Source organism: Papaver somniferum, chromosome 5 (assembly GCF_003573695.1).
Source record: "Papaver somniferum cultivar HN1 chromosome 5, ASM357369v1, whole genome shotgun sequence".
NCBI lineage: Eukaryota > Viridiplantae > Streptophyta > Magnoliopsida > Ranunculales > Papaveraceae > Papaver > Papaver somniferum.
The window spans coordinates 47,630,994-47,645,077 of record NC_039362.1 but is presented as its reverse complement, the minus strand read 5'-3'; the positions used below and the strand labels follow the sequence as shown (position 1 = coordinate 47,645,077).

Genomic DNA, 14,084 nt, shown 5'->3' with positions numbered 1-14,084 from the left:
TTTCTCGAAATATGTGTTGGTAAGCTTTCGCTTTAGCCAAGTTCATCTTTACCTAGGAACGAAAGTCATGACAAGTTTCAATCACTTTGAAAATTGCTTACTTTGACGAAAAATAGTTTGTGAATAACAACTATAGAATATCAACGTCCTCTAAGAATGTTTCAATGATTGAAATGAGAGTAATATAACCATTGAAGGATATAAGCATTGTTGTGGAAACACATATATGTATAAGTCCTTATTCCTTGAACCGAAGTTTGCGAACTTTGTTGATCAAGAGAACCGGAATGGTGGCGTGAGCCAAGTCCGCGAACTGGCGGAAGTTCTCGTCCCGAGAAATTCTGCTGGAGTTTGTGAACTCCATCCGGGAACTTAAGTCCACGAACCCAGTCCGCGAACTTGAGTAGGTTATATCTAAGATGTTTGTGAACTTATTCTTATATAAACTAAGGAATGCAAATTGCAAACCTTGGCTATATAGTTCATGAACCGATTCGAGTGAATCAAATCGTTTTTGCTTCAATTGTGTCTTGTGTAGTTACATAAGATTTCATTGCAATTGAACAACTCTCTAACTAGTTCATTTGAGTCACTTGAACTAGTTATGGTGAAGAAGAATATGGTTGATATGAAAGTGATCATATGGCTAACCATTTGGTTGACTATTGTTGAACCAACAAATGTACAAGTTTGGGTACGGTTACACAAGCCTAGAAACGTGCATTTCATTTGTGTGTAACAAGCTAGTTTTCGATCTAACGGTTGAAAGATATTAGCTTGAATCTAATCAGGTTTTCATCTAACGGTGAATATACCAAGCTAACATTGATTGCGAACCCTCACTACACCAAATGGAGTAATTTGTTACACTGAATTGTAACACTAATTTGTGTGACAGATGTTGTTACACAAATAGGCGTCACATCTTTCAAAAGTGTAACAATATATCTTTTCATAATTATATTTTATTTTTAAATAATTTTGTGATACTTAATGGTGTGACAAATTATCCATCCCAGTAAAAAAACATTTGAAAAATATTAAAATAAAATAAAAATAAGTGGAAATAGTTTTCCCGCACCAGCCAAATAATTACCGCCAAAAAAATATAACTACCGCCAAAAAAAAATACTTGGAATATCATATTTTCCCTCCCTCACAGATTTTACTCCGATATCTATGCACGGTTATTACTATATACTGTATTAAAAAACTGAAGGGAAAAAAAAAACATCAAAAAATAGTAAAAAGTAGTATTGTCTTCAATCGAGGTAAGTCTCTCACTCCTTCAATTATTTTTCAGTACTTCGTAATCTCCATCAGTATTTTTTTTTTTTTTTTTCTGAGAGAGATCCATCAGTACTTCGTAATATCCGTAATAATCTACGGAGGAACAAAAAGAAAAGCTCTACATCTGAGATTTCTTTACTTTAAGAAAAAAATCCCCCTCAAAAATCTTTTGATTTCGTTAAGCCTAACCAGTTTCTAATGGAAGATTTTTACTGCTCTTTTGTTCTTCATCAAATCATGAGTTTCTGTTACTATTCTACTCTGATTTTTCAGATAAGTTATTAACACGATTTGGATTTCGTTTAATTGAAGATAAAAATTGTTGTTAGGGTTTTCTGTAGATTATTATTGTTAATCGATGTTTGCCCTAATTTCTATTTTCAGGTTGAAAAAAACAGTTGGTGTATTTCAAGGATTAATTTGCAATCAGATCTGGTCAGTTTGGTGATGATTTCTATTATATAGTCGATTCGTTAACTTGTTGTGTGAATATGTTTTATTGTTATGCAAACACTCTGGGTTTGATTCATTATTGTGGTTTGTTTTTAAATGAACAATTTGAATCAAATGACATCCTGACCACTTCTGTTTATTTGGTAGTGTGGTGATCTTATATAGGAAGTAGTTGACAGTGTTTTTTATCCACCTGTTACTGAGACTATTAATCAAATGACATCCTGACCACTTGAGATTAAGATTCCCTGTAAACTAGGCAGCCTTCGATGATCTCAGGTCCTGTAACTTGTCTTGGGTTACATTTTTGTACATTGCAATTCTAGGATATGGCTTTCATGGGCTAGACATAGAAGTTAGAGAGTTGCAATCTAAACTCTGTCTACCATGTTTAGATTGCAACCATGTTCTTGTTAGATTGTTTGATGCTAATGAAAAATATCTAAGATAGTTTGTGTATCTTGATGATTGACTTTGGAACGTGTCCTTTAAAAGTATTTTTAGGCAAATTAAGGAATTTTAGATGTTTTAGATTGTAAATGGAAAAAGGAATATAACCCTGCGATGTCGTTATCAGATAGGTCTGGAGATTGTAATCTGGAGAGTTTGTAAATTGGAGGAAAATAGATTTGTTAAGCAAAACTCTCTTATAAAGATGATATGTTAGAAAGGGTTTGGGCTGAGATTCATACTACTAACCTCTAATTGGTGGGGATAGCTTGGTTAAGTTGTATTGTGTTTCTTGCTTCAAAAGTTCAACTTCCCCTCGAAGTGAAACTAGGGGAAGTTTTTACCCTTCATCACATTGTAACAAGGATGCTAGTGGGAAGTTTTTCCCACTTGAGAGAATGGAGAGTTAAAACTGCATCCTTCACGAAATTCTACAGGATAGCATGATCTTCAGCCTACTGTGTGCCTGTGTCTGTTACTGTGTCCTGCATGGTAAACAATTTATATTATACCATAACCTTCAATTGTAGTTTTAGGGTAAAATGCAGCATCCACAGAGATTAAAGCAGGCACTGTCGACGGAAACGGATTTCATTTACATCCTGCAGTTCTATTTTAATATGGTTTTAGTATGGGGTGTTGTTTATACAACATTGGATGTCATACTGTTTGAATGAGGTGTATTGTTATTGTGATGAGTTTTTTTATAGGCTGCTGCTTTACACCCAGCTTTCCCTATATGCGGCCAAATAATTGTTGCTGGCTTCACATCTTGTTTATAAGTACTGGAAGTTGTTACACTGGAGTTTAGTTTGTTTCTGAATTGTTTTAACTTTTATCTCACTTGTCTGCTTAGGATATATTTAACACCTGGTGAAAGAACAGTGGGGTTTCATTCACAGCCAAATCAAGCTTTCCAAGCTTTTGCTTTGTTGCAAGATAGCCCTGAAGTCCAGGTACTCACTCCTTAACCTAACTAGAGTAAATCCTGTGTGAGGAGATAACATCGAGGAATTCACACACATTCTCATACCGTGAACACAGGCAATTCATAGGGTCTTTGAGTAGTTATTTGAAACTTAAAAGAGCAATTCTTTTTCCTTCATGACAAGCATGGGAGGCTACTAGTGATCGGCTGCTTACTAATGATAGATGAAAAAAGAATATGAAATGAGGGTAATTGAATATTGAATTTCTTCACGACTAACAAGAAACAAATTAACTATTTATGATTTGTTTAATAGTTTATGTGATTGGTGTACATAATTTTTTTCAACTTGTTCAATATTGAATTTAAGTTTTAGTATCTAGTGCTTTCGATTGACTCACAGTCGAACTGAGTTTCACTTGTAGTTGCGATAATCTCTTTTTATCCCCCTGGCCAAAGTTGAAGCCATTAAGCATGATTTTGGACACAATATTTTGTCACTTCTCCTTACGTACAATAGCATACCAAAATGTTTACCAAGTCCATAACTGAAAAATCCATGAACCCATTAGTATAACCAATTCAGGCGGCTCTTTCTTACCATGAAATGTTTATAGAGATGTCTTTTAAATTGGTTTTAGTCTTAGTTCACCAACTACTTATTATTACAGATCCCTTTTCAGTTTCTATATGAAAAGCAAATCACGAATGAGAAATCATAACTAAAGGACAGTTAATGTTTGCTATCTCCGTTTATTAATGATCGTTTCTATTCTCTGGTCTTCTGCCTTTGTAACTGATGTTTTCCCTAATTTCTATTTTCAGATTGAAAGAAACAATTGGTACGATTTAAAAGATTTATTTGCAATCACATCAGGTTTGTATTAAATAACAATATGATTCCTGTGTTAATTTTCTTCCTTTCACTTTTTGGTAAAGATTTATATGATACTTAGTCAATTAGTTAACTTGTTTGTGCAAGAGTTCTGGTGGTTTTCTTGTTATGCAAACACTGGGTTTGATTCATTGCTGTGATTTTTTCATATGTGAACAATGTGGTTGCTTACAATTTCTTAGGTCTTAGGAAAAGTTTGGTTTTTTGTGGATCTGTAGAAAATGTAATGTTCAAATTTTAAGTCTTTTATGCATTTCTATAGCTCAAATATGTTTAAATGTAATGTATAAGATATAATTTATACATATTAGAACTGCTTGTTGGGAGATTAGATCCATGAGAATAGTGTGTTCATGTTTTGTATTGGATGAATTTTTACCTACTTGACCATTTTGTACTAGGACTCTATGCAAATGAATATGGACTCTATGCAAAATGTTTCGAAAAATGTAATCTCACGGCTATTACTTGAGTATTAGACTTGAAAAGATATATAGTATAGTTTTTAATGCAGATCCATGAGAATAGTGTCTTTACTATTAAGCACAATCCCCGTTTCTTTTGTTCTGTACCCATGACATTGTTATGTATAGTTACCTAGTTTTTTTAATGGATTGTAGAATGTCAGATGTGATTCCAAAAGATTGGATGGATGAAAGTGATATTTTTAGTAAAGTTTATCGAGGTGGGGTTAGATACTTTATTAGTTTTGCTGTAAGATATGGTTACTCGAAGTCGATATGTGCCTGCCCTTGTAATAAGTGCCGAAATACAAATACTGGAAATTGAAAAAGTTAGGCAACATCTGTTAGAGAAGGTTCTAAACAAGAGGTACCGTATGTGGGCTTTTCATGGCGAGAAATCAAGTAATAGAAGCACAGTAGGTTCAGTCCAAGAGGAAAACATCAGCGAACCAAACAGGGAGGAAGGTGTGCCTGAAATGAGAAGATTGGTTGATGTTGCATTTGGAGTGCATGAAATGCCATATGATGACATTAGTAGTGACAAGGCAGGTCAGTTAGAATCTTTAGTTGTAGAACCCGAACCTCGAAGTAACCTTTTCACAGAAGTTCAGAACATTCAAATACCAGCTTCGACAGAATTATTTCAAGATAGCCAGAGGTAAAGCACAAATTGAAGCAGCTATTCAAGCTGGTTTGGATCCAAATGCGTGGAAAAGCAAAGAGGAGATTCTAGCAAACATTCCGATGGGGGTTACTCCAAGTAATTGGACCGCTTTCGTTGAGAATGAGTTCAAAGAAGGAGTCAAAGAAAGCCATGAAAAGAAATCAGAGAACAAAAAGAAATGCACAATCCCTCATACTCTTGGGAGGCGTACCTATGCGAACAAATGTCATCTCCTTGTATGTTGTATACACTCCTCAATTATATTAGTTGTTTTGAAATTATATTTTTTTATGGTTATACAACAAATATGGATTCAAATGAGAAGGCAGAAGAGGATGGGATGGTTACAGAGGATCGCGAATACGCTTGGATGAAGGGTCATGAAAAATGCGATGGAACTGTTCATCCATCAGCAGTTGAAAAATATGTAGGTATATCAAGAATTAAAGCATGTCAAACTTTTACTTGAACTTTCCTAACTGTTACTGGGTAACACATATTGTGCAGGAACAAGTCAAAGCTGCCTATGAGAAGCGAAAAGAGGGAGGAACTGACTGCTCATATGATTTTGGTTCTGATGGTTTAGTTGATGTCTTTGGCCCAGATAAGGGTAAAAGGTCTTTACGTGGCTTTTCCTCCAGCGTTTCTGCGAAGCGTGCTAAACAAGCATTCCTGACTGCTTCTCTTCGCGATTCTACAGTTAACAATTGCAACTCCGCTGTCGTCGGATTGAAAAAGGTAAACCCAACTCTTGCAATTTATGATAGTAACCCTGTTTCTTTGGTTGTCATTGTTGCCTTATCTTTTATATCACTGTCTAAGATCAACGTGTTAGGCAAATTTGTACTTCAATTATTGCAACCGTATACTTCCATATCAAATTTGTACTTCAATAATTGCAACCTTGTAACTCTCATATGGCTTGTTTTAGTACAATCAGTGAAGTACTTCAATAATTGCAACCTTGTAACTCTCATAGGGCTTGTTTTAGTACAATCAGTGAAAATTGTGATGTTGGTGCGTGCGAAACTGATAGTTCAATTGGAATGGCATACAATTTTTATAGGTTGGTAGTCTCTCCCATGTAACATCTTGGCTACTTTGACTAGAAATCTTTTCTTATTTTTCCATTAACATTTGGCACAATTTAGTTCATCCTCTGTTTTGTTTTGTTTTTTTGATCTGTGTTGTATGATCCTAAAAGCTAACTTACCCATGATTACTGGTTAGCCTTTTCTCAGTATTTGTAATCAGGTTAACTTTTAGGATTCTAAGAAATGGTTAATGATAATACACATTATATATGACGACTTTATATTTTTCTTGTTGAAGCATTTATGACTTTACGTTGATTGTGTACTATTGCATTACAGGTCATGGCACAAAATATATCCAGTGACCATCCGACAAGCGAAGAAACAATCTTGGATGATTCTTGTAACCCTAACTCTGAGTTCCCTCCTGACTTCACTCCAGAAAATCATGCTTTTACCAGGAATTTAGATCCCATGTCAGAGCCACAACCTTTCGACAATTCTGGTTATGAAGAGTCTTCATATCAGGGTGTGAATTTGTTGGACAGGAATGGAAAAATAGTTGCAGTTGGATATCTGGTAACCGGTTTGGAAGGTGAAGTCTGTCACCACAGAATTGTCCAAAAGAACGAGAGTAAAGTTCGCATAGAACGTGTTTACGATGATTCTGCACCAATTTGGGACCCTCCTCAAGGTGATGACTTCTATAAGCTATCTTCTTATGTTGCTGGTGGTTGGATAATATGGCATAAGAAGCGTCTGCAATTTACAAATTAAACATTGTGTACCTTGTTACAGATCAGTACTGTTAGGTAGAGTTTATGTTTTAATTTATAATAATTTGTTAGTTTCTATTGTTTAGTGTTTTAAGAGTGTATTGGGGATATCCAGCGGATGTTGAAACATATTTCCTTTTATTAATTTAATTTCTATCATCTATTAAAAATTTTGGGTACCATATTTTTTGGATTATGCACATCTAACAATAGGGTGGGTTGGGGAAAGTGGGTGTATGAATCGAAAACGGTGGGAAAACAAAAATATTTTTGTTTTTTGGTAATTACTGCTTAAATTGTTACACTTATATGTGTCAGATAATTAACATACTTTTTAGTGTGATTTTAATTAATTAAAGTCACACTTCTTAGTGTGACCTCTAATGTGTAACAAAAGAAAAACACCATATTTACAACACTAATAAGTGTGATAATAAATTAGATGTCACACTTATTTGTGTAACAAAATTTCTGATTTGATGTAGTGCCTGATTTGAAAGGCTATATAAGGGAGAACTCTAACAACTGGGAAACCTAATCCCCACACCTTCTGTGTGATACTAGTTGTGTTAAGCTAGAGTCGATTCTCCTTTAACCTTTGGTTTCTTCTTCTAAACCAGGTCAACGACTTAAAGACTTCATTGGGATTGTGAAGCCAGACCGATACTACTTTCTTGTAGTTGTGTGATCTGATCTTGCTGTTTCTATCGTACGAGTACAATTGTAATAATTGGCTTTAGATTGATATCTCCGTTAGGCAAGATATAAAAGAAATCACAAACACTTCGTCTCATCGTTTGTGATTCCGCAATATCTTTTTCGCTGCGTCGATTAAGATTATTGTGAGGTGATTGATAATACTAGGCTGTTCTTCGGGAATATAAGTCCGGTTTATCAATTGGTTCCTGTTCACCTTGATTTATCAAAAGACGGAATAAAACTCGTAGGTATATTCGTGGGAGACGGATTTATCTATTACCGTAGACTTTTCTGTGTGATACAGATTTGTCTATTAAAGTCTTCGACTTTGGGTTGTAGCAACTCTTAGTTGTGGGTGAGATCAACTAAGGGAATCAAGTACGTAGCATCCTGCTAGAATCAGAGACGTAGGAGCATAACTGTACCTTGGATCAGTGTGAGATTGATTGGGGTTCAACTACAGTCCAGACCGAAGTTAATTTGGAGTAGGCTAGTGTCTGTAGCGGCTTAATACAGTGTGTGTTCAATTTGGACTAGGTCCCGGGGTTTTTCTGCATTTGCGGTTTCCTCGTTAACAAAATTTTGGTTTCTGTGTTATTTCTTTTCCGCATTATATTTTGTTATATAATTGAAATATCGCAGGTTGTGCGTTGTTCAATCAATTAGAATATCCGACCTTTTGGTTGTTGATTTAAATTGATGGACACTTGGATATTGGTCTTTGGTACCATCCAAGTTATCTCTCTAGTATTTGATAAAGACTCACAGATTTATATTTGCTTGAGTATATATCAAATCGAGAGATTGAGATACAAACTCTTTGATATACTTTTTATCTAGATTGAGTTTGACTGTCTAGTTGATTTTCTTGAAAGTATATTGGAGTTTGTCCATACAGATTGCTAAGCGAAATATTGGGCGTGGTTGTTGTACCCCCACTTTTTCAATATCACTTGGTTGAATAGAGTTGGTACCAAACAGATTTGTTGTTCCTTTACTGTTTGGAATATGAACCAAAGGAATTGTTCCAAGTATGTGACTTATTCATAGGTCGGAGGCGTGGGAATACAGACGGAACTAGGTGAACTATAGGTTTAGTTGCTTGGTCTCAACTATACGAAGTTAGGTGTAATTTTGTGTAGCGGCTTAATCCTGAGAGTATTCAATTCTGGACAAGATCCCAGGGTTTTTCTGCATTTTCGGTTTCCTCGTTAACAAAAAAATCTTGCTGTGTCGTTTACTTTATACTTCCGCATTATAATTGTTTTATTATAATTAAAGTAAATCACATAAAGTTAATTCCTATTTACTTGATAAGTGAATCCTATTGTGTTTGGTTAAGTCCGAACCTTTTTTTATCAAGTAACACACTTCGTTGTTGTATTCTCTCGATCTCGTATCCATAGACGATTACACGATGTGTGAACCGATAAGTTGTATTGCCTCGACTCAGTCCGCAGACAAATCACTTTCGGAGAAAGGACTTATAGGTAGGAAAAGTTTTAGCTTGAGGTATATTTGGGTACCCTCGCCTTTTCCATTGGTATCAGAGCAGGCAAACACGAAAAGGCGCTGTCAATCTGTGTCTTATGTGATCCAACCTATAAGACATGAGTCAAAGTAGAGTTAAGCGAGAGAGAAAACTTAAGAAGGACTCAGATAACGTATCACAAGACTTTGGAAGTTTTGATTTTAAAAAATGCCTAGAAGGGACATCCTCATCGAGGATCCACAAAAAGGTAACATTAAAACTCAGACTTCATATGTTACTAAGCATTGTTGTTATTGTGGTAATAAAGGGCATGTGGAATGGGGATGCAAGATTCGTAAGATAAAAGATACACTTTCTTTTGTATCAAAAGAATTGGCTAAGATTACTCCCCAAAGGAACTCAAATCGGTATTGTCCTAAGTTTAGGAAAAATAATTATTATAATGATAGTTCAAATTTTGCATATCACTCGACAAGGTCGTTTCATAAAAGACCCAATTATAGAAAGAGAGATGATTTTTCAAATGCAAAAACAAGATCTGATGTTCCAAATTGGAGAAAGGGTGTTTCGCAAAATATTCAAAAGGACAATGATCCTAATGGTATGAAGGATAAAGTTGCTCCTGCGAAACCCAACTCTAAATGGGTCCCGAAGTCCTCCATAGCCAAGAAGGGACCAAAAGTTAGTCACAAGAATGACTCTCAGCTGTTAATTGTTGGTGACAATAATTATAAGAGTCTTCTTGAAAGACTAAAGAAAGACATCATGTCTGAGATCTCTTGTACTAGTAAACAAAGATCTCTCTCTTGGCTCTGAGGCGATTTTTCCTCAGGGTTTAGGGTTTACAAACTTTTCAAAAAAATTCTGGCGCTCAAGTGTGTTCTGTGTGAAACTGGGGAAGAATCTCTAGAACATATTCTTTTTCATTGTTCTTTTGCAGCTCGTGCGTGGTCTTGGATTTCTGGTATCTTTGGTATGACAACAAACTTCAACATTGTGGCTTCTTTCAAGGCAGCTAAAGGAAGAAGTGCAATTGTCCGTGACTTGTGGCTGGTGGCGAACTTAGTAATCAGGTCAGAATTATGGGCTATGCGCAACAAATGCATCTTTGAGAAACAGAAACCGAGCTGGGGCCTTTTTTCTAAAAGAGTGCTGAAGCTAATACAAGAATATTCAGTCCGTTTAAAAGGGTTTATGCGCAACAGTGTGGAAGATATGGTGTTGTTGGATTACTTCCGTGTGGTTCATAGAAGTGTTAGACATCAGCAACCTATTGAAGTGTTATGGCAGCCTCCGGATCTTAATGAGATTCTAATTTGTTGTGATGGAGCATCGCGTGGGAATCCAGGCATTGCGGGAGCAGGGGTGGTGGCAAGAGACTCTAGCTGTGCAGTTCTTGGTGCTTTGAGTATTGGTCTTGGAATTACTACAAACTATTTGGCGGAACTCTATGCAATTATAATTGGTATGGAATGGGAAATCCAATGGAATTATGATCGTATTTGTGTGCAATCTGATTCCTATGGAGTAGTTCAAGCTTTACAAAGTTCTTTTATTGCTTGGTTTGCAAGAGCAAGATGGGAGAGGTTATGCAATCATTATATTTCTATAAGGATAATTCACACTTACAGAGAGGCGAATTTTTCAGCAGATAAGATGGCTAAGAATGGTTGTTATCTTGATAATGAATTGGGATTCAGTATGAAGGAAGACCTGATTTTTTAATTTCCGTTGAAAACCCTAATGTTTCCTATTTTCGTTTCAAGTAGTGTTTCAAGTTTTTGGGGTTGCTGTGACCTCTTTTCTTGTAATCTACTTTTTGTAAATTTTGTTATCTATTAATACAATTTTTGACTTAACAAACAAAAAATGTGATAATGACACTCTTCATCACAAGTCAAAAAAGAAAAACAAGAGATGGAACAAGAGAAAACAAACCAAGCAAGAGGTCAAGAATGATGATTCTGTCTTAGTCACTCGTGACGAACAAGACAAGGATCAACTCAACATAACCTAGTTGTGTTAGAATGTCATACTCACCTTCGTGCTCAATTTTTTGAAAGGTAAGGAAGCACATAAAACTGAGCACATGATCTCTCGGTTATTATATGACTCATTAACATCTTTAGGAGATTTCTTTTCTTCTATACTCATACTTTCTCTATCTATATTTGAGGTTTTGATAGAAATGGTAATTGTGAGTTTATGATGTTGATATCTACTGATCATATATGTGCAGATCTTGTTTTTACGGTTAAAACGAGCGAAAAAAATCACTGAATTTGGACATCGTATGCAAAAGTTATGTCAAAAACAGTTTAGTGTTGTGATCCGTTACAATCCTAGTGATAGGTGCAATATGGGGAACCGATCCTAGTGAGAGGTCCCTATACGAAGAAGTGTAAAACTATTTTTCCCATAACTTCTTCGTCCGAACTCGGAATGACCTCATTATTTTTGCGTTGTTTTCGCAATTCAATTCCCTACAAGATAGAGGTAATTGCAATACTTGATTATTTATTGAACATTTATGGTGTATTGCATTTGTGTTTATGGGATGTTTGGTTTCGGTTTTCTAACCTTGATATTCGATCTCATAATATTGTGAACCCTTGTGGTTTGGGTGACTTTTTGATTTAGCAGGATTAAGTTCTAGCCCGTGTTGATAGGCTTTATCAAAGAATCATGAGGGGTTCTGGTAGAAACAATATGTGAAAAAGTCAAAATATGTTGAATCGGTTTGGGTTAGCATAAAATCATATGTGTTTCGACGGTTTTCAACTTTTGCTTGCAATTGTTAAAACCGATTTTCAACCTTTCTCTGGTAAAGGTTAGTTGTTGTTATTCTTTTGTTTTTACATAAGGATGACAACATGATGATATTTTGATATCAATTCTCCCTGGACGAAGATGCAATCATATTGGGGAAGTGAATGCGAAATTTGAGGTAACAATCTTGTTAGTTAATTGTTTTCCTGTTTAAGAAAATACTGAGTTTATTTCATATATATTTATTGCTTTTGCTTAACAAAATTTCAGTACAATTGATGTTTTATTCCATGATGTGGGTGTGGATGTATGTGTGATTCAATTGGTTCCGGTTAAGAAAAACTATTGTTATCTTGCTTTATTGTGTGGTATCAATTGTTTAGGCTTACAAAATTTCGGTGCAATTGCGGTGCTTTTAACGTCTATGTTGTTTCAATTGCTTCCGGTTGAGGTGAATAATTATGCAAGTTGATTTATTTGGTTTGTATGAATTATCTATGGTTTAACGAAATAAAAGGTTTACGGGATGAGTTGTTTAGTCCAATTCGATTCCGGATAAGAGAAACTAAGTTAATTCTGATCTTAGTTAGACTTATCGAAGTGAGGTTTCGGTTATTCAAGTCTAATCGAATGCCTTAACAAGAAATGCTAGTTAACTAACCTAGTACTTGTCTTGTTTAAAATTGAAAGGTCTAAGTTTATGGATAATTAGAACCTGATGAGAAAAATAGAGTTATCTTTATTTTGGTCTTATCGAATTAAGCGATTGTTTTTGTATAATCGGTTTAGCAAAGGGACTAAGGTGCTTAGTTGATTTTTGGTCAGCTAAACTAAAATGAAAAAGTTGTTTCGCACAATTGTTTCCTTGGTAACATATCAAAAATAAAACTACTTGTAGTTTCGGTTTTTTATATCGGTTATCGGAACATGGTGTGTGGAACCCTCGTGCCTAACTCTACAGATTGCAAGTCTATTTTGAGATTTGTAAGATTCTTTTCGTGTTGTCCTTTATTTTATTTTTGTTTCTTTGTCATTTTGTGACAAAAAGGGGGAGAAATATATGGAGTAAACAAGTGATATTGGCATTGCTTTTATATTGATTGGTATCACTAAGGAAAAGAACATTGGTGCTTAAACGTTTTATCTAAACGAAAGAGTGAAAGCAGCGACTAAGGGGGAGTAACATATCATATGAATTGGTATAACAAAGACGTGCAGATAGAATATCTACCTATCTTCCTTAGGGGGAGTATTAGCTTTGTTATTATAATGTCAACAGCGGCATTTTCAAGGATTGAATGTAAGCAGTTTACTGTGCTGTTGAATCGGGAATCAAGCGTATGTGTAATGAATTCTTGTAATTTGTTTATCCATATGATGTAAGAGATTTGTCACTAAAATTGACAAAGGAGGAGATTGTTAGAGCATAGCTCGGTTGAACCCACCAAGAGTTGGTATGTCAAGTTTGGTTGTCATATTTTAGTGAATCAAACTCATGTTAAGAGTCGCTTGATTATATACTAGAGTCAACTTCGTATAGGTTAGCTTGAAAGTATTAGGATTTTAGACTTTACAAGTATTGCGAAGACTTGAAGATGTGAAGAAGCAAGGAGTTAGAACGACAACAATCATCCTTCCACTTGAGGAAGTGATATTTGACTTGAACTGTATCATTCCCTAACATATCTTTCAAGTCGTGCATATTGAAAATAAAACTGCGAAGCATATTTGAACTCTAGATCGACATAGTATTAAGGAATACAATACGAGGTTTATTGCTTAACCATTAAACTTTGTAGATAAGACATCACTATAATCATTTGAATGTTATTGTGATTATGTATGGGTATGAGGTGAGGATTTCATCCTAGGGAACAATGTTTTACATGTGTTCTAAGGAATTAAGTTCATAAACTTGTTTGTGAATCGAAAAGGAAATCGCCAGGCGTTATTGGTTTTTTTATTCATTGCATATTTTATGAACAAACAAAATGTGTCATTGAGTATAACCGTTCACGACTTGTTGTGTTCTTGGTAGAACTATTTACAAAGGCCTGACTTATGTATTAGTATGACTTTTATTAGTGAAACTGATCTTAAGTAATCACCTGAGATGGTATGATCGGGTTTGTGATTCTATGTCTGACCAAATATGGGAAAGGGGAACCGA

The 14,084-nt window shown here is 35.2% G+C and overlaps 2 protein-coding genes across 4 annotated transcripts; both read left to right on the top strand.

Annotated features, from left to right (window-relative positions):
- Positions 1 to 1,351: 1,351 nt before the first annotated feature.
- LOC113281535 lies at positions 1,352 to 7,117 on the top strand. Of its 3 annotated transcripts, XM_026530310.1 has the most exons (8): positions 1,352 to 1,725; positions 3,050 to 3,149; positions 3,947 to 3,998; positions 4,637 to 5,380; positions 5,470 to 5,571; positions 5,652 to 5,882; positions 6,518 to 6,990; positions 7,027 to 7,078. In XM_026530310.1, exons 4-7 carry the CDS (start codon positions 5,225 to 5,227, stop codon positions 6,953 to 6,955), a joined length of 927 nt encoding a protein of 308 aa, XP_026386095.1. In that variant the 5' UTR covers positions 1,352 to 1,725; positions 3,050 to 3,149; positions 3,947 to 3,998; positions 4,637 to 5,224; the 3' UTR covers positions 6,956 to 6,990; positions 7,027 to 7,078. The 3 variants fall into 3 exon arrangements, with proteins under 3 accessions (XP_026386095.1, XP_026386094.1, XP_026386096.1); XM_026530309.1 differs by having other exon boundaries at positions 6,518 to 7,117; XM_026530311.1 differs by having other exon boundaries at positions 1,353 to 1,725; positions 4,637 to 5,369; positions 6,518 to 7,117.
- Positions 7,118 to 9,352: 2,235 nt separating this feature from the next.
- Positions 9,353 to 10,870, top strand: LOC113279019. The gene is made up of 2 exons (XM_026527735.1): positions 9,353 to 9,392; positions 10,086 to 10,870. The coding sequence occupies exons 1-2, from the start codon at positions 9,353 to 9,355 to the stop codon at positions 10,868 to 10,870; spliced, it is 825 nt and encodes a 274-aa protein (XP_026383520.1).
- The last annotated feature ends 3,214 nt before the right edge of the window (positions 10,871 to 14,084 follow it).